The following is a 22,249-nucleotide window of genomic DNA, read 5'->3' on the forward strand; positions in this document are numbered from 1 at the left end:
AGGTCCCTGCCAGGGTTTAGTTGCTAGCCTTCCTATCCTGCCTTCAGGAACCTTAGGTGAATCACTTAACTCCTCTCTGCCTCTTTACTTACCTGGGAATAATGAGACTCACCTCACAGTTGTGAAAGTTAAATGAACTAATTTACAAGCTCCTAGAATAACATTAGTGTCCGATAAATATTAGCTGCTTTCAAATAGACCCATCACACCTGATCTAGTGAGGATTTCTCTTAGATTGTCTTAACTGTCTGAAGAGATTTGATATAGTGAGTTCCAACAATTCTAAAGATGTTAAGACTTAACATAGATTGATGAGAAAGATAGTCTACCATTTACTGGTTTTTATAGAGCTAAAACCACTCTACAAAATATGACCCTTTATTCTGATCAAAGAATTTTGATTTCTTTCATTTCATGTGACCATTATAATAATCACCCCTGCAGAGATGGTTCCTGGAGTCAAGGGTCAGAGGCAGAGCCAGGGCCAGAACTTGAGTCCCTCTTCTGTTCTGCTGCCTATAAATCCCCAAGGCTGAATTCAATTCTGCCTGCACCTCTGTCCTGTGCTGTATTGTGGGAGTGTGGCATCCATGGCAGGGGATCCTCTGTGGCTCCCTGGAATCAGTGCATCCCTAATTCTTTGTTGGGCTGTTGATGTTTCTTTGTCTCTGGACTGAAAAGTTAGTCACCTGCTGGTCGTCTCCATCAGGATGCTGTGCTGCTATGCTTCTGCCCATAGTAGACTCAACCTCACCTGCCAAGATCTAATTCATTATATTCCTTCCCTCTCAGCCCTCCAACTTTTTCCAGAGAGCTTGCTCCTCCTGTTACTGCAGTTGTTTATCCAGCCACATGTACTCTGAAGATGGCGGTCACAATCCGTGTCTCCATAACAGAAAAGGCTCTGTAACTTTTCTGTCCAGGGAGGGCTGTTTCTTCTGCCCTCCAATTTGCAGTTTCTAGACCAGGTGTGTTAACCTGAATTGTCATGGGAGCCTCTTAATTGGTCCTTTCAGCAAAAACTAAAAGAAAAAAACCTGCTCATCATGACAAACATTGTCATATTAGTCTTCCTGGAGAGATGTTTGGATTTCTAACTCTCCTCTACCTGGAAAATGTCCAGTATCTTCCAGAGATTCTTAAATATAACCGAAGACTGGGTTGATGCTGTTGACATGTCTGGTTATCCCTTTCCCTTTTCAGAATTTGAGGGTGGTGAGAAGTCTGGAAGAGGTTGTCTGGGTTATTATGAAACCTACATGCTTACCGAATTTAAAAAAAAAATCATATAACAGAATTCTGTCTAAAAATGGGGGCATATTTGCTTTGCCTCTTAGAAATACTTTTTGAAATGTAAAATTTAAAGTCTAATAAAGGAGGCTGGTCAATTAATTTAACTGTTTTAAGAACAAACCAGGCCAGGTGTGGTGGCTCACACCTGTAATCCCATCACTTTGGGAGGCCAAGGTGAGCAGATCACTTGAAGTCCGGAGTTTGGGACCAGCCTGGCCAACATAGTGAAACCCCGTCTCTACGAAAAACACAAAAATTAGCCAAGCATGATGGCACATGCCTGTAGTCCCAGCTACTTAGGAGGCTGAGGTGGGAGAATCACTTGAACCCAGGAAGCAGAGGATGCAGTGAGCCAAGATTGCACCACTGCACTCCAGCCTGGCCAGCAGAGCAAGACTCCTTCTCAAAAAAAAAAAAAGAACAAATCAGCTGGTCGTGGTGGTGGTACTTAACATCCTCAACAGAACACCTTTTGCTGATTGTTGAAGTCAGGGAAGACAACTTGTGCTGATGGCAGAGTTCGAGATATGGTGCAAACAGAGACAATCATAAACCCAGAAATGCCAGCCCTGAGAGATGCAACTGACCTATAACTTTTTCCTCTCTGGAGCGAACCATGAGAGCCATTAAGGACAGCCTTTGCTATGAAGGTGCAGCAGCCTCTAAAGCATAGTTGGCCTCAGGGACCTCTGACTCAGTCTACTTATTCTGGGGTTCTGGAGGAAGTCAGAAATCAGGTGTGGTAGATAGTTCACAAAACTTTGGGATCTTCCGGAGAGAACATGACATTGATGAAAACGGTGGCCTTCCTTGTAATGTCTGGGCACATGAGACGTCCGGTGGAACTGTTGAAGAAGGAGATGGGAGGGAGACCAGTCACCACACTAGTTGATGTAGGTCTCATAGACTCACCACTCAAGTTGTGCATCAGAGAAAGCTGCTTCAGATCTTGTTGTTAGATTTACAAAAATGTATAAATCCAGCGTGTTTCTGCTTGCTATATTTACTTGGTCCTGTGGTCAGAGTACTCTGGGGCTTTAACAAGTGTGCTAATCACTTAGCCTATTTTTATAGCTCTGAAGCACTCATGTCTAAAAATATTTCCTCTTTGGCTAAGCCTGTCTTCCACCAGGCCTAAAAAGTCATGGAGCTGAGGACGTGGCCTTCAAATAATTTTTTTTTTTTCCATTGCAGACTGCTTGTCCTCAAGGTCTTACCAGTTTGTAGGTCACTGAATATAAAACATGAGTTCTCAGTGGGTTGATTTAAATTATGGTCACTCAAGTTAAACTGCCAGGAAGAGTCTTCCTCATTTTTTGAAAAATAGTGGATGTCTATGAAATGAGAAAAAGAAGGCTTTTCTTTTTTTATGGTCCACTCCTCCACTACCTTCTCCATCCCAGAAAATTGGCAATAACTCAGGTGGTATTGGATAACTCAGGAGAACGAATATTACTTGTTTCTTTGCATCTAAGATGCATGCAGTTCTTTTCTAAATAAGAGCTCACATTATCAGGAGAAGCCATCAGCTGTAGCAGTGGAAAGAGCCACCAGATCTCATCTTGGCTTTACCAACAAATGTGTTTGTTCCGTCAACATTCCCTGAGGGCCAGCCACAGCCAGGCAGGGTCTAGCTTCTCAGTGTACAGAGATGAGTGACATTTGGTCAGGAGCCTACAATAGAGGAGTTCAGATTACTACAACACAGGTTGGTAGGTGCCGTGGTACAGGGGTGCAGAGATGTTACAGGGCACGTGGGGGACACCTAGCTTGGGGCTGAGAGGATCTTGGGGAGTGGGCTTACTACCTGGAAATGATTCTTAGGGTCAGTTAACAGGTCAAGTTGGAGAGAAGGTGAGGCCAAGAGAAGGGCTGGAGTTGAGAGGCAGATGTAGGGAGCTACCAGCCTTGTGGTGATGTTAAGGCTGTCATGCATCAGGCAACAGTGAGTGAGTGGTGTGTCTGAAGAGGAGGTGAATCCCAGTCCTTTAAGGGCCTTGAATGGGTTTTGTAGAAGTTAAGCTTTATTCACTGGTCATGGGGAGCCATGGAAGTATGGTGGAGTAAGTGACACAGACAGAAGTACCTCGCACAGAATTGCATTTCAGATGGAACGCTATTGCCTATATGTATAACATATCTTTCCTTTTTTTCTTTTTTTTTCTTTTGAGAGAGAGCCTCGTTCTGTCACCCAGACTGGAGTGCAGGGGCACAATCTCAGCTAACTGCAGCCTCCGGTTCAAGCAATTTTCTTGCCTCAGCCTTTCAAGTAGCTGGGATTACAGGCATGTGCCACCATACCTAGCTATAGGTTTGTTTTTGTTTCAATTGTGATGAAATATACATAAAATTTACCCTCTTAACCTTTTTTTTTTATTATTATTTTTGAAACAGTCTCATTCTGTCACCAGGCTGGAGTACAGTGGCATAATTTTGGCTCACTGCAACCTCTGCCTCCCAGGTTCAAGTGATTCTTGTGCCTCAGCCTGTCGAGTAGCTGTTATTAACAGGTGCACACTACCACGCCCAGCTAATTTTTGTATTTTTTAGTAGAAGCTGGCCATTTTGCCATTTTGGACAGACTGGTCTCAAACTCCTGACCTCAGGTGATCCGTTCACCTTGGCCTCCCAAAGTGCTGGGATTGCAGGTGTGAGCCACCGTGCCCAGCCCTACTTAACCATTTTTTAGGGTAGAGTTCAGTGGCATTAAGTACATTCACATTGTTGTGTAACCATCAGCACTGAATTCTTTTCTTCTTCCAAAACTGAAATTCTGTACCCATTAAACAGCAACTCCCCAATCCCCCTGCCCCCATCCCTTGGCAACTACTCTTCCACTTTGTTTCTATGAATTTGGCTATTCTAGTTACTTCATATTAGTGGACTCATAAAATATTTGTCCTTTTGTGACTGGCCTATTCACTTAGCATAGTATCTTCACGTTTCATCCATGTTGTAGCATGTGCCAGAATCCCCTTCTTTTTTCAGCTGAGTAATCTTCCATTGTATCTATAGACCACATTTTGTTTATCCATTAATCCATCAATGGACACTTGAGCTGTATCCATTTTTTGGTTATTGTGAATAATGCTTCTTGAACATGATTGTACAAATAGCTATTCAAGTGGCTGTTTTCAATACTTTGGGGTGTACACCTAGGAGTAGAATTCACTGGATCATATGCTGATTCTATTTTTAAATTTTTGATGAATTGCCATACTGTTTTCCCTAGCAGCTGCACCATTTTACAGTGCATCGGCAATGCACAAGGGTTCCTGTTTCTCCATGTTCTTGCCAACACTTGTTTTTTTCTTTTTTTTTCAGTAATAGCCATCCTGATGGGTATGAATAGATCAGAGGCTTTTACATTATATTGTGATGGACGTTAGAGGTTCCATGAATCTCCTTCATGGTTTCCAGAAGGTTAGCAAAGATTTCTTCTCTGACCTTTGTTTTACATATTGGTCTTCAATATTCATTCTTACGGAGAAAGGCGTTCATGGCTAACATATTTGAGAGCTACCACACTGAATGATTTCCGTGTTATCTTCCTGCTTTAAAAGTTGATGATCCTGATTATCTGTAGCTAATAAACCTGAACAATAAATGTTTTTGCCAATCTCTTAAAGTAGTTGAGAAGCTAGGTGTCTTCGTTTCTCTTCTGTGATAGAGAAGAAACCCATATGGGAGAACAGTAAGCTGGTCTGTCTGTGGCCATCTCTGACCTGACTCATACATGTGCCTCTGACAGACAGGCACAGACACAGGGTTGGCATGCCTCTGGCCTTACCCACAGCGTCTTTAATGAGAGGTATAAGACACATTCACATGTTGGAGTGAATTAAGCACACATCCATTTTGAAATCACAGGGCTGGATACCGCACAAAGAGTATTGATCTTGTTTTAGGCAACACCTAACAGTTGCCCTCCATTTCCCCTTCTACCTAGTGTTATAACCACCAGTACCAGAAAGCAGTCAATCTGCTTACCAAAATAAGAGAGAGAGACTTTTTTCCCACTTGGTAATTGACTAAAGACTCTGGCTATTAGCTCCTCTTTTTTTCTTACTGTCCTTTTCAAACTGATAATGTGATTTCTCATAGTTTTAAAGTAACTTGAAGCTTACACAAAGTTTGTCATAAAGATTTCTAGCAACAAAACCAGTCATGACTAATTGAGAACTTATTTCTAAAATAATTTACAAATTGAGGCTTATAAAAAAATAGCTCTGTCATTCATTTGTTAATTTCATGAGTATGAAGTATCTCCCTTGTGCTAGACATCAGGGCAGGTGAAAGGTGAGATGTAATGGCTGCTCTTGAGAAGGCTGCTGTCTAGTGGAAGAAATACAGGTATGAACAATGAATTTTAATGAAGGCACAGACAGCCTACCTGTGATAATCTGGGATTTGATCTGAAACAGATGAAAGTTTTAATAGTTTATGTGCCTTCCCTTAAAGTATAGTTTTTAAATCCTTAAGATATGATATGACATACAGTGTGTGTGTATATATATATATATATATATATATACACACACACACACACACACACATATGTATCTGTATATCTTATGCTAAGGAAAAAAGGACATTTAAAAAGTTTATGTTAAAAAAGATGTATGTATACATTGTACTGCCTTTATATGTTTATGATTTTTATTTACTAGAAATCCTAGTTGCGCTGCAGATAGGAGTATGCCTAACTACCCTATATTGAGATTTGTGTTAACAACAGCTTGAGAATCTGAAGTGGGTGATGCAACAGCTCTTTTGGAAAGGTCTCTCTCTACTATCTTGAGTTCATCATCTAAAGTTGGTGTTGGCAGAGAAGATAAGTGTTCAGTGTGATGAATATCCCAGTTACTCTGATTTGATCATTACATATTATAGACAGGTATCAAAATATCATGTCCCCCAAAAATGTATACAGCTATTACATATCAATTTTTTTAAAAAGAAAAAAAGGTTGGTGTGGTCAGCTTTTCTATTTCAAGTGTGTCATTCATCTTTCACATCTGGGATTTCTCCTATGCTCTGGTTGGTTATAACCTTTATTCTGAAATTGGTCAGATTCTTATGACATGAAATATTCTATAACCAGTTAAGTTTTTATTTCTCCATTGTGTTCACAACCTGGGGACTGGGCTGCTATTACATAACTGAGTAGCCATTGGTGGTTCACATCAGCTCCACATCCAGTTATTTTTTTTCAGTATTTGAAGTCCTGCACAAAAGCTCTTCCGTATCTGTAATCACTAGAGGCACAAAGAAGAAGTGATTACCTCTAGTAAGGGTTGGGAGGAGTTTCACTAAAGGAGAGATGGTGTCCATGTTAGATTCTGAAGGGTGAGTTGAAGTCTCTGAAGCAGAAATGAGGGAGTGGGACATGTCTGGTAGAGGAAACCACATGAGCAAGGGCACAGACCCATGAGATAGCACAGAGGAGGGAGACGTGTGGTGTGGCTGGGGAAGACTACCGAATCAGGTTACTACCATCCAAAGCATTTGTCATTTAGCAGTTATTTATTGAACATTTGTCATGTTCAAGGCATGTAATAAGTACTAAGGAATACAAAGACCAAATCAATTTTTTCCATTAAGGGATTTTAAATCTAAGAGCAGAGATTAGACACAGCTCTAAATGATAGAGTTTACTTTGGTATAAAGTAGTATAATAAGAGCAGTAAAATCTAGCTCTGAGTTTTCAAAACAGAAAGTACATTCATTTGGAAAAAGGCTTCATGGAGAGGGTAGCATTTGAAATGGGCTTGAATAATGGATAGGAAATTTTTGGACAGTAGTTAAGAGTCGGGGTTAAGAAAAAAGTATTGTCCAGAAAATTGTGACCTGCAGAATAGTGGTACCATTAATGAAGGTCAAGGAGAATTGATTTTAGGGTCAAGGTGATGACTGTAGCTTAGAATATTTTGGTTTCAGGCACAGTTGGAAGTGAGAATGATTGGAATTTCAGAATGAAATGATACTGGAAACACAACCTTGAAGGATGTCTTTGTTTATAGGCTTGGAAGATCAAGAGAGGTCAATTAATATGGCTAAAAGGAACAGACAGATAAGAAATTGAAGAGTTTCAAAAAGGAAACTTTTATTGGCAATGTGCAAGGCTGTTGTAGAAGTAGAAGATGAAGCCAAATAACAGGCATTGACTAGCAATTTAGTAGACTATTGATAAGCCACAGTAGTCCCCCCTTACTGGAGGGGAGGGAGTACATTCCAAGACCCTCAGTGGATGCATAACAGTGCAGATAGTACACAAATCCTATATATACTATATTTTTTTCTTTTTATCTGATAACCCAGTCAGCTACTAAGTGACTAATGGATTGGGTAGTATACAGTGTGCATATGCTGGACCAAGGCATGATTCTTCTCCCATGCAGAACAACACGAGGTCTCATCACACTACTCAGAATGACATACAATTTAAAACATGCATTGTTTATTTCTATAATTTCCCATTTAATATTTTTGGACCATAGTTGACTATTGGTAACTGAAACTGCAGAAAGCAAAACCACAGGTAAGGGGGGACCACTGTATCTAATTTATGCAGCAGTGGTGGTGGAGGAAGCTACTCTGATGGGAATGTTCGTGTTCCCTCCAAAATTTATGTTGAAGCTGAATCCCCATTGTTTTTCAAACTAGGGACTTTAAGGATCTAAAACTTATATTAAAAATCTTAAAATTTGCTTATTTGTGCCAAGTGAAGCCACAGTGCCTCCTCCAAGGACATTTTGCCATAAGTTGAAGAAAGAAAAGTGGTGGGAGAATGGAGCAATTACAAGCACTTGATAATGTTGGATTAGGTTGTTCTGTGCTGCTTTTGATAATGTTGGTGTTCGGACTTCGAATGTTAAAGAATGGAGCCTCACAATGGTCAGTACAGTATTTATGTTGTAAATGTATGTGTTGCCTGGATTCTCTCTCCGGAAGAATAATTAGTTATAGGCATAATGGTAACTGTGAGGAATTTTCCTGTTTAAAATATCAAAAACAGTCATATACTCATTTAATCCAGATTTTAGTATCACAATTATCTTGTTTCCAAGAGAACAAACTACATAACTATAAAGTGACGCTTCATTAAAATTGACATTTGACCTTGGAGAACTGGTTAAATAAAGTAAGATAGGGTAGGCCTGGTGTCTGGCACTTGGAACACACTGTCTATGGGAGCTGTTATTAAGGCTGGCAAACCTCAATGGGCTCTGGTTTTAGTTGGTTGTGGAGTCTTTCAAGGAATTTCTTCTCTAGGAGGTTCAGGATTTTCTCCCAGCATTGTAGCCTGTGGAGAAGAAAGGAGGATCCAAGCTCAAAGGTGGGTAGTCAGCCAGGAGTGAGCAGGTGACCATCAAGGATCTGTACAGAGGATGGTAGATACAAGTGTGGCCAGAGGTCAAGGCTAAAACAGCACTATTGCAGAGAAAGGGGCTGGAACAAACATAATCAGGGAAGCAAGTGCAGGGCCTGACCTTCAAGAAAGGAATTAAGAAGCAAGCTTTATGTAGGAGTGACAGAGCAAGGCCCTGATGTGAAGAGTCCCAGGCAGGAGGTCTGGTGGGGCCTGACCTTTCCTTGGGGAATATGTTGGGGAGTTCTTCCCAATAGTGTCTTCAGGGAAGTGTCTGGAACTTTCAGAGAGCAATAGGAAGACTTTGGAACTCAATTGGTTTAAGGCCTCCCAGTGGTTTGAGGAGACAGATGGCAACCCAGGAGTGGCTGGTGTAGGTGGGGCCAGGGGTCAGGGCCAACAGGTTATTTTAGAGCAGTGCTCAGCATCTGAGGGTGTTTTTAAAAATACCAAAGCCTAGGCACCACCCCAGGCTAAAGGAGTTAGAATATCTGTAGGTGGGGCCTGGGGTTTGGGCTTTTTAAATATTCCCAGTTGTTTCTAATCTGTGCCAGATTGAAGCATAGATCTTAGAGCAGTGGTTCTGAGACCTTGGCACGCATCAGAATCACATGGAAGACTTGCTAAACCACAGTTCACTGGGCCCTACCCAGAGTTTGATTCACTGGTTCTGAGAATTTGCATTTCTAACAAGTTCCCAGGTGATTGCTGCTGCTGATCCAGGACCCAAACTTTGAGAACCCTGTTTTAGAACCACAAAAGTGTTAAGGTGTAGTCAGTAATGATGACATGGAAACTGTGATTTGTCTGGATAGGTGCTCTTGTTTATCAAGTAATTTTTGCTATTACTGTGACTTTAATTTGATTGAAGCTGTAGGATGCTTGTTGAGGGTTTGTATTAGTTTCACTTACTAGACCTGGGGCCTAAGACACGTTATTTGACCTCTCTAAGCCTCAGTTTTCCTCATCTATAAAATGGAATGGTGATGCCAATTTCCTCAGGACTGTTAAGGTGTATTAATTAGGACTTCCGTTTGGGGAAGAACTGTCATAGAGTTATTTAGGAGAACTTTTTAGTAATATTGTCACCAGGTCTATAATGGTTGCCAAGTAAGATGTGGGGGTGAAAAGAATACCAAAAAAGTAAATGACATGACATTTCCGTAGCGTGGTATTTTATTATTTTTGTACCTTGAAAGCTAGTTGTGTCAGCAAATAAGGCAACATTTCTTGTACTCCCCTAACTAGATTACAAGAAGACAAGTTCTGGAGCCAGGCATTCTTGGAATTAAAATCCTGTCTTTTGTGGCTTAACAAACTGAGTGGTCTCAGGCAAGTGACTCAAACTCTCTGATCCCATTTCTTCTTTTGCAAAATGGGGATATTGTCAGTTTTATTAGGGTTGTTGGATTAATCAGAAACAGTCTTAGAAAATGCAGCTTATAAGCCTGGCACATGCTCAGTATGTGGCACCTCTTATTTTTGCTGCATTTGCCTTTTTTCCTTTTAAAGACTTAAGTTCTTTCTGGGGGTAGGTAGAGATTACCTTCTGTTGGCTCTCTCAGCTCTTGGGCGTCTCATAGGACAAATAAAACAAGTGTACTAATAATTCAGAAATAAACAATGCGGCCTTCAGATGGCCTATGGCTGCCTAGCCATGCTTAAGAGTACCTTAGGCTGTCGAACCAGTCTGGGATGAAAGTTGTACAGTTTTCCTGGTCCACATGGAGGAAAGGAATAGCCGACCTAATATCTTGAGTCCATCTCTGTGATAGCTCATTTAGACTAACACGCCAGTAAGAGATGAACACCAACCCCTGTGGATAGATTAATCAAAGAACATTGGACCTATAATCCTGTGTGTATTTTGTTAAGCATCTAATATGTACCAGGCATCAGGTTATATGTTGTTCATGCATTGATTGCACACTATGGGTCATGGGTCAGGCACTGGGATTTGTAAAGATGATTAAGACTTGAAGTTGTCCTTAGAAGTTGCTGACCTTGCGTCTCTAGGGTATAACTCTAAGAAATAATGGCAGGGAACCTTGCACTTTTAGATTGGGTTAATCTCTGCATATGTGTGAAATGAAAATGCTACTATAACTTAAAATCACTTGAAGTTATGCTGTAGTGGTAGTTTATTGCAACACAATAAATTGTGACTTGTCTCACAGATATTTACCATAAAATGGAAAAATATTTTAAGGAGAGTTAAAATTTCTCTTATTGCCTGTATTTTCTCCTTTCAGACCTAACCATATGCACTTTGGGTTCAAGCAGGAGTGTCTTTTCTATGTCTGTGAAATGTCTACACTATAAGATTTCCTTTGTATTTTGCTGAAGCTTTGTGAGATAATTGAGGAAAGAAAAGCTGAAGTAAAAAGATTTTTTAAAGAAAGCTTGCCAGGAATAACCATTTACAGCATACAATTGTTGCCTTCTCACTAGACCGCATATGGAAGTGTAGGCATTTTAGAGAGTCCAAAATTGTAGAAAATGCTCCAGCCTTTTAACTGAGGTAGGGAGAAAAATTGAGCTGAAGATCCCAAAAAAGATGTAGCCCGTTTCAGACATGTGAGGAAGAATGAGGCCAAGGGAAACTCTGCAGAGCAGGAATATGATCAGTTACTAGCACTCTAGGAAAGATGTGTTCTTTTCCTCTTCTATTAGGTGTGGCCCCTCCTTGCTCTCCTGTATCTTCTGGCTGAGATGGGAATACAGACAAAGGTCTCACACTCAGTCACTTAGACATCATTTGACCTGTGCACTTTGCTCTCCTGGAACATTGCCTGGAGAGCCTTGATTTAATAGCTGCATTTTTGGCCAGTGTCTGCATATATGGGTTGTCTCAGGTGTGCTCATCTGGATGGCAGGATGAAGAAAGGCAGTAACTGAATTAGCCCAGTGTCTTCTGTATGTAGGGGCGGAGGTGTAGGAATTGGGTGTGTTTATCAGAGGACTTTGGCTAGAAGTGGAAAGTTAGCTTTTAGGCTGAAAATGCTTTTTGGCTATGGTTTTTCCTGGCTGAATTTTATTGTTTTTATAAATGTGCATGTCTCTTTTGTTTTACTGAGCTATTTGAGGATACTGCCTCTCTTGGTTTGTTTCTACTTACAGCTTTTTAAAAAAGTAATTATGAGGCTGGCATGATGGCTTAGCTGCAATACAACCAAAAATGCCTAGTAACGATCACAGTCCAACATGACTATAATTATAAAAATGGCTTTCTAGAAATAAGGCTGTAACATCCCTCACTCACTGAACCCCTTTACAATTAATACTTTATTCCTTAGGAAGTTGGGCTCATTCTAGGTGTCCTCCTCTTATACATTCTCAGATTTGCTGGCTGACAGGATTTTTCACTTGGTGTTTTCTATTTTGACATCCCATGTATAGAGCCTTATATTGTTGGGTTGGTTTGTTCATGTTTTCTCAGTGGGACTCTAAATTCCCAGAGTAAAAGGACACTGCCCTTGTTGTCTTTCTTCGTCTCTGTTCCCTTCAGCTTTGACATGATCTTGTGCCAAATATGCTTGACTCTTCGTCCCAACTCCTTGAAGAGCTAAAAAGGCCTCAGGGATGCCTCTTGGAGGTGAATGGGGGAAAGTGGGTTAGTACCTAGGCAGGGAGGAATCCTGCTTTGCCTATTCAAAGGATAAACTAGGGCAGAAGTTAAGAAGAACAAAATGAAAATCACTTCCCATTCCAGAAGGACTACCAGATATCAAAGCCAAAATAAAAATGGAACGTTCCCAAGCCAGCATCTCTGCATACCCCTGTCAGTGACCATCACTCCTGCCAGTCAGCTGTGGTTCTCCAAGGCTGTCCATCTCCGACAGCTCCAACTGGGATTTGAGATTTATTACCCTGGTCCTGCATTGGGGTTCCCCACCAGTAATATCCCACCAGGTCTGGTGAATCACTAGAAGGGCTCTTAAGACCCAGAGTTGTACTTATGACTGTAATTTATTTCAGCAAAAGGATACAAAGCAAAATCAGCAAAGGGGAACGGTATGTAGGGTGAAGTCCAGAGGAGACCAGGCAAGAGTTGCCGAGTGTCCTTTCCCAGTGGAGTCACACAGGATATGCTCAGTTCCCTTAGCAACGAGTTGTGACAGCACATGTGAAATGTTGCCTATCTGGTGTAAACTAAATATAAAATCCTAAGTCCCTAACTGACTGAAAGGACTCCCTGTTGGCCATGAGACCCTAGAAAAATCTTAAAAACTGGCTTTCCAGCCATGATGGGAACGGAGGTCAGACACACCTCATTCTAACTGCCTGTCTTTTGGAGTTTAGGCACAACTGATCAGCATTAATGTTAAAATAGAAACCAAAAGACTGACAGAACAGACTCTTTGTGGCAATGAAACACTGAAGTATAAACGAGACCTAAGACCATGCCAGGCAAGCATTAAGTCACACCCTACAAACCACACACTTGTTAAACAGATTTTTAAAATTAACCTGCAATAATGTGGCTTACTTTCCAACATTTTGTATAGCATCATGTGACAGGAGGCTCCCTTTTTAAATTTAAGCATTCCTTTGTACTGACTTCAAGTCTTGAGATACAGCTTAATTCTTTCAGCTAATTGCTATTAAGAAAATCTTTGAATCCACCTATAAATTGTAAGTCCCAGCTTCAAGATATCCCACCTGTTTAGGCTGAACCAGTGTTTACCTACTATGCATTGATTTATGACATTACCTGCAATTCTCATCTCCCTAAACTGGATAAACCAAACCAACCTGACTGCCCACCAGCCCACCTCCAGCACACTCTCTCAGGACCTCTTGAGACTGTGTTCTCTGGGCCATAGTCTCTCATATTGGCTCAGAATACATTTCTTTCAAATATTTTACAGTTTGGTTTTTCTGTTAACATAGGGGCGCTCATTAGAGACTCGATGTCCAGGTTTTTTATTGGGATTGGTCATGTAACGCCCTCTACCTGGCAAGTTTGAACATTGCATACTCTCATAAGGAAAGCAGGTATGCAGCATAAACTTCATTGTTTGCACACACAGTTTAGGCACAGCAAGGCATACTTATCAGGGAATGCTGGGAACCCTCCTGGAATCTAAGTTTCAGATGCCAGCCAAGGGCTAACCTTGCAAACAGGCCTTTTTCTAAGGATAGCAATCTCAGCCTGCCAGGTTAAGTCTTTCCTGCAATAAATTTGCTCTTGCTTTTTTTTTTTTTTTTTTTACATTGGCTAGATGGGCCTTGGTCCATTGTCACTTAGGGGGAAAACTTGGTTTGGATTGATGGGGTTTTGCTTTTGGGACATTGTTTGACTTTGCTGCCTGCCTGCAGCATGTGGAATGTTTCTGCTGATGGGCTAGTTTCCTGCTTGTCTCTGTCTTTGTATCAAGATAATTCATCCCGCATTGCCCCAATTGCCCTGTCCTGGTTGTCAGACTTTTCGCTTCTGGGAGCGTTTTCATGCCTTGGTTCCCAGATGGTGCTGATACAGCCTACAGGTCCACAGGCTCAAACATAAGCACACTATGTGCTGCTTTCTTAGGGAGCCATGAGTGCAGTTGAAATAACTTTGCTTAAACCTGTCTTATCATTTTGGAAACTGTTCTTTCGAAACCTTGCCTTGGGATTTGAATGTCTTTGCCTTTAGGTTTTGTTCTTTTTTTTATGTTTCTTATTTTGTTTTGCAATGTTTGTTTTATTTTTGAGACAGAGTCTGGCTCTGTCACCCAGGCTGGAGTGCAGTAGTGCAATCTTGGCTCACTGCAACCTCGGACTCCCTGGTTCAAGCAATTCTCCTGCCTCAGCCTCCTGAGTAGCTGGGATTACAGGCACACACCACCACGCCCAGCTAATTTTTGTATTTTTAGTAGAGACAGAGTTTCACCACGTTGGCCAGGATGGTCTTGATCTCCTGACTTCATGATCTGCCCGCCTCAGCCTCCCAAAGTGCTGGGATTACAAGCGTGAGCCACTGCAGCCAGCCTTGTTTCTGTTTTTTTACTCATTGCATTTCTGCTTTTGAGTTTTTGTTGCCTGGCTTCAAAAATCTTATATTACAACCATGGTTTGGGACTATTTTTGTCATCTCCTTGTTCTTCTCTGGGCAGGTTCATTCCAGATAACTTGCCCCTCTCCTGCACACTGTTGATGTCAAGGAGGTTCCAAAGCAGTCGTCTGCAGGGCGCTTCTCAGATCCTGAGGGACATCTCAGCTCTGCTGGCCTCTTGCATCACTTATGATTGTATTAGGTCATGTCTGTCCTCTTGCCTCTGGCCTGAACTGATTCACTTACACATGCCTCTAAGGTGATCAAGGTGACCTAATGGCCTGTTTTTAGCCATGCTACCTATTCCATAATCCTTGCTGAAGCTATTGTCAGACAGTGATGAAATAGGGATTCATTTATCACTCACTGTGACTGAGCTAAGCTGGCTGTGTGTGAGCTTGGGAAGCTTCACTAAACATACCCCATACCCTAGGATTCCTCCGTCAGCCAAGGTGGCATGGTGAAGGCAGGGAATTGCCCGTCCTAAATCAGCTGATCCCAAAGACTTCACTTTCATGGAAGTCTTGTCATCAAATAGCCCTAGGGGACAGGAGTCTTTTTGCCACCATTATTAGAGTTTAAAGTCTTACCTATTGCTGATTTAAGGGCTGCAGAAGAGAAGGGCCAAGAGGCCAAGTGACAGAAGGGTCTCCAGCTCCAAGGAGAAAGGGATGGTGGCTGGGGAGTGGGTGTTCTAGGAACAGGCTGCTGAGCAATTTGAAATATGGCTAGTGCCACCAAGGAACTGAATGTTTAATTTTACTTAATTCCAATTAATTTAAATAGCCACATGTACCTAGTGGCCCCTGAATGGAACAGTGCAATGTTAGAATCAGTACAGGGAAGCGTTTAGAACGTGACCTTCAGGACTTTGATTGAGATTCCAGCTCTGCTGTCTTCCCATTGAGTGACCATGGGGATGCTTCCTAACCTTCTCCAGTTGTTTTGAGAATTTGTTGTATTCAATGTAAAGAGTTTAGAACAGTGCCTGGCAAGAAATGTGTGTTTAGTTAATGTTGGCTTATCATATGTTCACTCAGTATTTTGAATGGAATGGTGGTAGAGTTCATGTGGAATATAAATGCTACTGCTTTTTGGGGTGGGGGGGTGTGTATGTGTGTTTTATGTTTTCTTTCTTTTAAAAAGAAATTGTTCTTTTGTTGCTCCAGATTGCTGCAGCAACTGGTCACACAGTAGTGTTGGTAGACCAGACAGAGGACATCCTGGCAAAATCCAAAAAGGGAATTGAGGAAAGCCTTAGGAAAGTGGCAAAGAAGAAGTTTGCAGAAGACCCTAAGGTAATTTCTTATTATTGATGTCTTTAAGACAAGTCCTCTGAATTCTTCACATTTGCAGGGCAATGGGGGATTTCTGGCTTGCTTTCTTTCTGTTTTCAGTTTGTTGGTGTAATACTCATTTTCCCACAACTTTAAATCAATATGATAACATAATCGCTAAGCATTCGTGGGTACTGATTACAAAACAGGAGAAGTCAATAACCATTGCGTTGGGTGGAATTTAAGGTTGAGAAGAAAGCTTGTACAGGTGGTGAACTCATTCTAGAAGAACATTGAGAATTTGGAATTGAAGAATACTTGTTTTGCTGAAAGGATGGAAGAAGAACAAACAGGAAGATATTTTTTGTACTACAATTTAAGAAAAGAACGATATAATAAATATGGTATTTATAGAAACTAAGAGTAAATCATTTTCATTTACCAGGAGCAGAAGAGATAGAAGAATTTGAGGAACTCTGTGGAGGTTGGGAAAAAACAGCATGGTGGGATGAGAAGGAGTTGGTGACTGAGGACTGTGCTGCTTTTTCAGTGTACTTTCACTTATGATTCTGCATTTAATTAGAAATACAACACAAATCACCCAAGTGAATTTGAATTTACCTTTGTCACCTCTTTAAAGTTACTTAAGGTTGATTTCCTTAGGGCTTGGATGGAATTTTTCTCTGTATGCAAACAGAGAAAAGAACACATAGGACATTTGTTGTCTCTCACTTAAGGTATCCAAGGTAGTATATCTAGATGCTTTTAAAAAATGTTTTTAGGCTGGTCGCAGTGGCTAATGCATGTAATCCTAGCACTTTGGTAGGCTGAGGTGGGCGGATCACAAGGTCAGGAGATGGAGACCATCCTGGATAACATGGTGAAACCCCATCTCTAGTAAAAATACAAAAAATTAGCTGGGCGTGGTGGCAAGGGCCTGTAGTTCCAGCTACTGGGGAGGCTGAGGCAGGAGAATTACTTGAGCACGAGAGACGGAGGTTGCAGTGAGCCGAGATCATGCCACTACACCCAGCCTGGGCAACAGAGCAATAAGCGAGACTCCGTCTCAAAAAAAAAATTATTGTGGTCAAATATATATAACATAAAATTTGCCATTTTAAAGTATACAATTCAGTAGCATTAATTACACGCACACATTCATACTTCATATAAGTGGAATCATATAATATTTGTCCTTTTGTGTCTGATTTATTTCACTAAGCATAAAGTTTTCAAGGTTCACCCATGTTGTAATATGTCACAACTTCATTCCTTTTTAAGACTTAATATTCCACTGGGTTATTACCATATTCCAATTTAATATTCCATTGGATTTATTCCACATTTTTTTAACCCATTGTTATCAGTCTATTCTCACGTTGGTAATAAAGACATACCCGAGAGTGGGTAATTTATAAAGGAAAGAAATTTAATTGACTCATAGTTCCACACGGCTGGGGAGGCCTCACAATCATGGTGGAAGGCAAAGGAAGAACAAGAACAAAGTCATGTCTTCCATGGTGGCAGGCAAGAGAGACAGCATGTACAGGGGAGCTGTCCTTCATAATTTACATCCCACTGGGCCCCTCCCATGACACATGGGGATTATTACAATTCAGGGTGAGATTTGGGTGGGGACACGGAGCTAAACCATATCACTCATTCATCTGTTAATGAAATTGGGTTGTTTTCACCTTTTGGCTATTTTGAATAATGCTGCGGTAAACATTGGTATACTATTGGTTTGGAGTCTCTGTTTTCAATTGTTTGGGTTATATTCCTACAAGTAGAATTGTTGGGTTGTATGGTAATTCTATATTTAGCTTTCTGAGGAACCACCAAATTGTTTTCTATAGTGACTGCACTATTTTACATATTTTACATTCCCACCAACAAGGTACAAAAGTCCTAATTTCCCCACATCCTGGTCAACACTTGCTATTTTCTATGTTTGTTTTGTTTTGTTTTTTATTGTACCCATCTTAGGTGTGAAGTAGTATCTCATTGTGGTGTTTTTTTTTTTTTTTGGAAATGGGGTCTTGCTCTGCTACCCAGGCTGGAGAGCAGTGGCATGATCATAGCTCACTGTAGCCTTGAACTCCTAGGCTTAAGCCATTCTCTCACTCCAGCCTCCCCAGTAGCTAGGACTATAGATGTGAGCCACCACACCTGGCTAGTTAAAAAAAAAATTTTTTAGACACGGAGTTAAGCTGTTGCCCAGGCTGCTCTCAAACTCCTGGCCTCAAGTTATCCTCCTGCCTTGGCCTCTCAAAGTGGTGGGATTGCAGGCATAAGCTACTAAGTCCTGCTATCATTATGGCCTTGATTTGCATTTTTCCCCAGCGTCTAGTGGCCTTTAAAAGCCAGAGAGGTGAGGGTGGAAATAATTTTACCTTCTCTTTGATGAAATTCAAAGAATAAATATCACAGGCAGATTAAGATCTCTTACCTATCCCTTATATTCTTAACCATAGTGGGACACCACACAGGGAATGTTATGATGATCATCCAGACAGATGAGATTATAAGAGCCCTGGGCTGAGGGTTGGAGTCTAGGACAGAGTGAGTTTGACCCAGATAGCCTGCATTTTCTCCTTGTTTACTGTACAAACTTTCAGCTAATTGTCTCCTTGAACTGAGTTTCTGAGCCACACCCTAAGGATAAAAGGATGACCCCTGTGCTCAAGTTGCTCAGCTCTGGCTAATTACTCCTTAGGAGTCTATCTCCCTGAGGTTTCTCTCTCTGCCAGGGACACCACTGAGGAGGTTTCACTTTGCCTAGTTGACATACTATATGTATCTAGCTCTTTACTGACCACCAGTACGATAGCCACTAGCCACGAGTGGCTACTGAGTGCTTGAAATGTGGGTAGTCTAGATAGAGATGTGCTTTGAGTGTAAAATAGACACCAGATTTCAAATATGTAATAGGGGGAAAAATATATAAAACACCTCAGTATTTTAAAATACTGATTACCCCCGTTGAAGTGATGGCTCCTTAGATATATTGGGTTAAATAACATTCATTTCACCTGAAAATGTCTTTTCCTTTTTTTAAATGTGGCTGGTAGAATGTTTAAAATTACCTGTTATCTCACATTATCTTATTTCTGTAGAACAGTTGAGATCTAGCTGCCTAGTCCATGATGATTTGGGATGATTATGAGTGTTTCGATGCCCTGTGGACAAATTACACCGTGAAATAAAATGGGGGCTTATAGAGGCACCATCCCTAATTCTGCCCTTATTGAGATCTGTGGAAACCAGAATCACAGGAGGAAAATGAGGAAACAATGAAACTACAGGCTCTTTGGCAGCAGAGGCTGTGTCTGGCTTGTTTCAGGAGCAGCATTTTCAGGCACACGATGGGCAATTATTATTTGATAAATGCTAAGTCAGCTTTCCTACCCTGGCTCTTGCCCTTGCTCTGATAGGAGCTAGTCTCTGCTCTTATTAGAAAGGAATAGTCAGCACCACCTCAAGACTAATGGATGGTACGGAGCCATGGAAGGATAAATTACAGGCTTCGTGGACACTTTGAGAACAGATAGGGTGGGCCAATACAGGTGCTCTAAACACACAGTTTACTACTACAGCAGAGCTAAGAACTTGAAAGATCATTTTCGGTGGGCTCAGTGAATGTTCTCTTCTTCCTCCCACTGCATTAGGCTGGCGATGAATTTGTGGCGAAGACCCTGAGCAGCATAACGACCAGCACGGATGCAGCCTCCGTTGTCCACAGCACAGACTTGGTGGTGGAAGCCATTGTGGAGAATCTGCAGTTGAAAAATGAACTCTTCAAAAGGCTGGACAAGTTTGCTGCTGAGTATGTAACCTCTGGACAATCTTTTTTGTTTGTTTTTCTGGTGGGTACAAATGCAGTTTTGTTGCATGGATATGTTGTGTAGTGATGAAGTCTGGGATTTTAGTATACCCATCACCCACATGGTGAACACTGTACCCAATAGGTAATTTCAACCCTCGCCACCCTCCCACTTTTTGGATCTCCAGTGTCTGTTATTTCCTTCTGTATGTCACGGATACCTGTTGTTTAGCTATCACTTATATGTGAGAACATAATAGTATTTGACTGAGTTGTTTCACTTAAGATGATGGCCTCCATTCCTGTTCATGTTTCCTCAAAAGACATGATTTTATTCATTTTTATAGTTGAGTAGTATTCCATGGTGTATATATGCTACATTTTATTTATCTAGTCAGCCATTGATAGACACTTAGGTTGACTTCATGTCTTTGCTATTGTGAATAGTGCTGCAATAAACATATGAGTGCAGGTATCTTTTTGATAGAATGAGTTCTTTTCCTTTAGTTATATACCCAACAGCGGGGCTGCTGGATCAAATGGTAATTTTATTTTTAGTTTCCTGAGAAATTTCCATACTGTTTTCCTTAAAGGTTGTACTAATTTACATTGCCACCAGCAGCATGCAAGGGTTCCCTTTTTTCCAGATCCTTACTAATATCTGTTGTTTCTTGACTTTTTAATAAAAGCCATTCTGACTGGTATCAGGTGCTAAAATCATTGTGGTTTTAATTTCCATTTCTCTGATGATTAGTGATGCTGAGCATTTTCTCATATGTTTATTAACCACTTGTGTGTCTTTTTAAAAATATATATATTTGTTCATGACCCCTGGACATTCTTGGCAAATTTTGTGGGGTCCCTCCCTGGGCCTTGAGCTTCGCTCCTTATTTATTGCCTTCTCCGAGGAAGGGATCTTCTAAGTTCATCCACCTCTCTCTCTCTTACCCCACAGCTATTTCAAGAAGAGCCAATATGATTTCCTTTGTTCTCCATACTCCCACTCCCAGTTTGCTTCCTGAGGCTTGGGCTGCCCTGATCTGACCCTTGTCCCAAATGAGGCTAGAATACTCATGGTAACATGTAGGGGTCCATCCAGGGACAAGTCTATATGTTTCTTAAAATGTGTAGGTCATGGGTACTCCTATGCCTGATAATGGAGGAGGCTTGGTCCTTGAAACACGAAACTGCTTTGAAGTTCCTTGGTTCATTTCACGCTGGCATCTAGACGCTGCAGAGACATCTGACAGCAGACAGTTAGGATACTCCTGTGCTCCATTCTCAGGCATAGGAGTACCCTATGTGTCCTTCACTGTCTGCCAAGGACCCTCAGAGGAGTTCCGTGTTTCCTCCTTTTTTTGGATGGAGCAAACAGAATGGTATAATTGAATGGAATGCCTGCAGACAGAACTTTGCTGTTTTGAGCTTTATCTGGGTTCATTCCAAGTACTCTTGGGAGCGTTAAAGGAGCATTGACCTTTTAGCTGCCTGGCTTCCTGGTGGAATTCTTCCTTGCAGAATGCACCTCAGGATCCAGAGCCTTTGAGTGTGTGACACCTGACTTGCTGATCAGTGCTCTTCTAGTGACTTGCTTGACTATACTTCATGCTTCTTGGTTGAAATTGAATGGCAGAATATTATATGACAAAAGCAATTCTCAGGGCACTTCCGGGGGGCAGTGGCTAAAGAGAGACACTTGCATACCAGCCTGCTGGAAGGTCAGCGCTCAGAGATAAGTGGCCTTATGTCCAGAGAGGCCCTGCCCTTGACAAAGAGAAGAGACTTGCCTTTCTGTTATTCATACATCACTGCCAATTGGTGTCCTCATGCATTTCACACCGTCATCTAGGCTGCAGAGACATCTGACAAAACCAAAAGACAATTGTGGTACCAGTGCTGACTCCCAGGTCAGCAGGGAGCCTTCTGGGACGAGAAACACCCACCCCAAAAAGGAGTTTTGTCAAGCAGTTTGATCTTTATTGAAAGATTGGTCACTCTTGGTGACAGTGAAATGCCCGACTGCCCTTTGTTGTCTGTGTCTAGTACAGAAGAATCTTTGGGGAAATTCAGGAGGCCTGGGCCTGGTGCCAGCCCCCCACCACCTCCAACCTTGGAAAGGTCCTCAGTTTCATCATCTGTAAGGCAAGTTGAGGGGCTTGGCATAAATAATTTCCCAGACCTTTCTGGTTCTAACTCTCCATGACTAGCTTCCCCCTACATGTAAAATAGGGACAGCAGCATTGGTACCTATTATATAAAGTTGTTTAGGATACTCATTTAATTTAGCTGACATTTCCTGAGTGCCTACTGTGTATCAGGCACTACACTAGGCTCTTTCATCTGAATTGATGCAAAACAGATGTGACGTGTGAAAAGAAGTCTGACCCATTGTCACACTGAGGATGTGGCTTTGCTTCTGACCACCACCATTCTTGGCACTCTTTGTT

The 22,249-nt window shown here is 41.4% G+C and overlaps 1 protein-coding gene across 1 annotated transcript in view; it reads left to right on the plus strand.

Moving 5' to 3' along the window:
* The window catches only part of HADH (hydroxyacyl-CoA dehydrogenase), a 45,761-nt gene that overhangs the window by 6,055 nt on the left and 17,457 nt on the right, over window positions 1–22,249 (plus strand). The window contains exons 2-3 of the mRNA XM_017509079.2: window positions 15,872–16,000; window positions 19,648–19,805. Of these exons, the coding sequence (XP_017364568.1) occupies window positions 15,872–16,000; window positions 19,648–19,805 (287 nt within the window). The remainder of the gene's footprint in view (window positions 1–15,871; window positions 16,001–19,647; window positions 19,806–22,249) is intronic.

The sequence above is a fragment of the Cebus imitator genome, unplaced genomic scaffold (assembly GCF_001604975.1).
Source record: "Cebus imitator isolate Cc_AM_T3 unplaced genomic scaffold, Cebus_imitator-1.0 Scaffold17, whole genome shotgun sequence".
Classification (NCBI taxonomy): Eukaryota; Metazoa; Chordata; class Mammalia; order Primates; family Cebidae; genus Cebus; species Cebus imitator.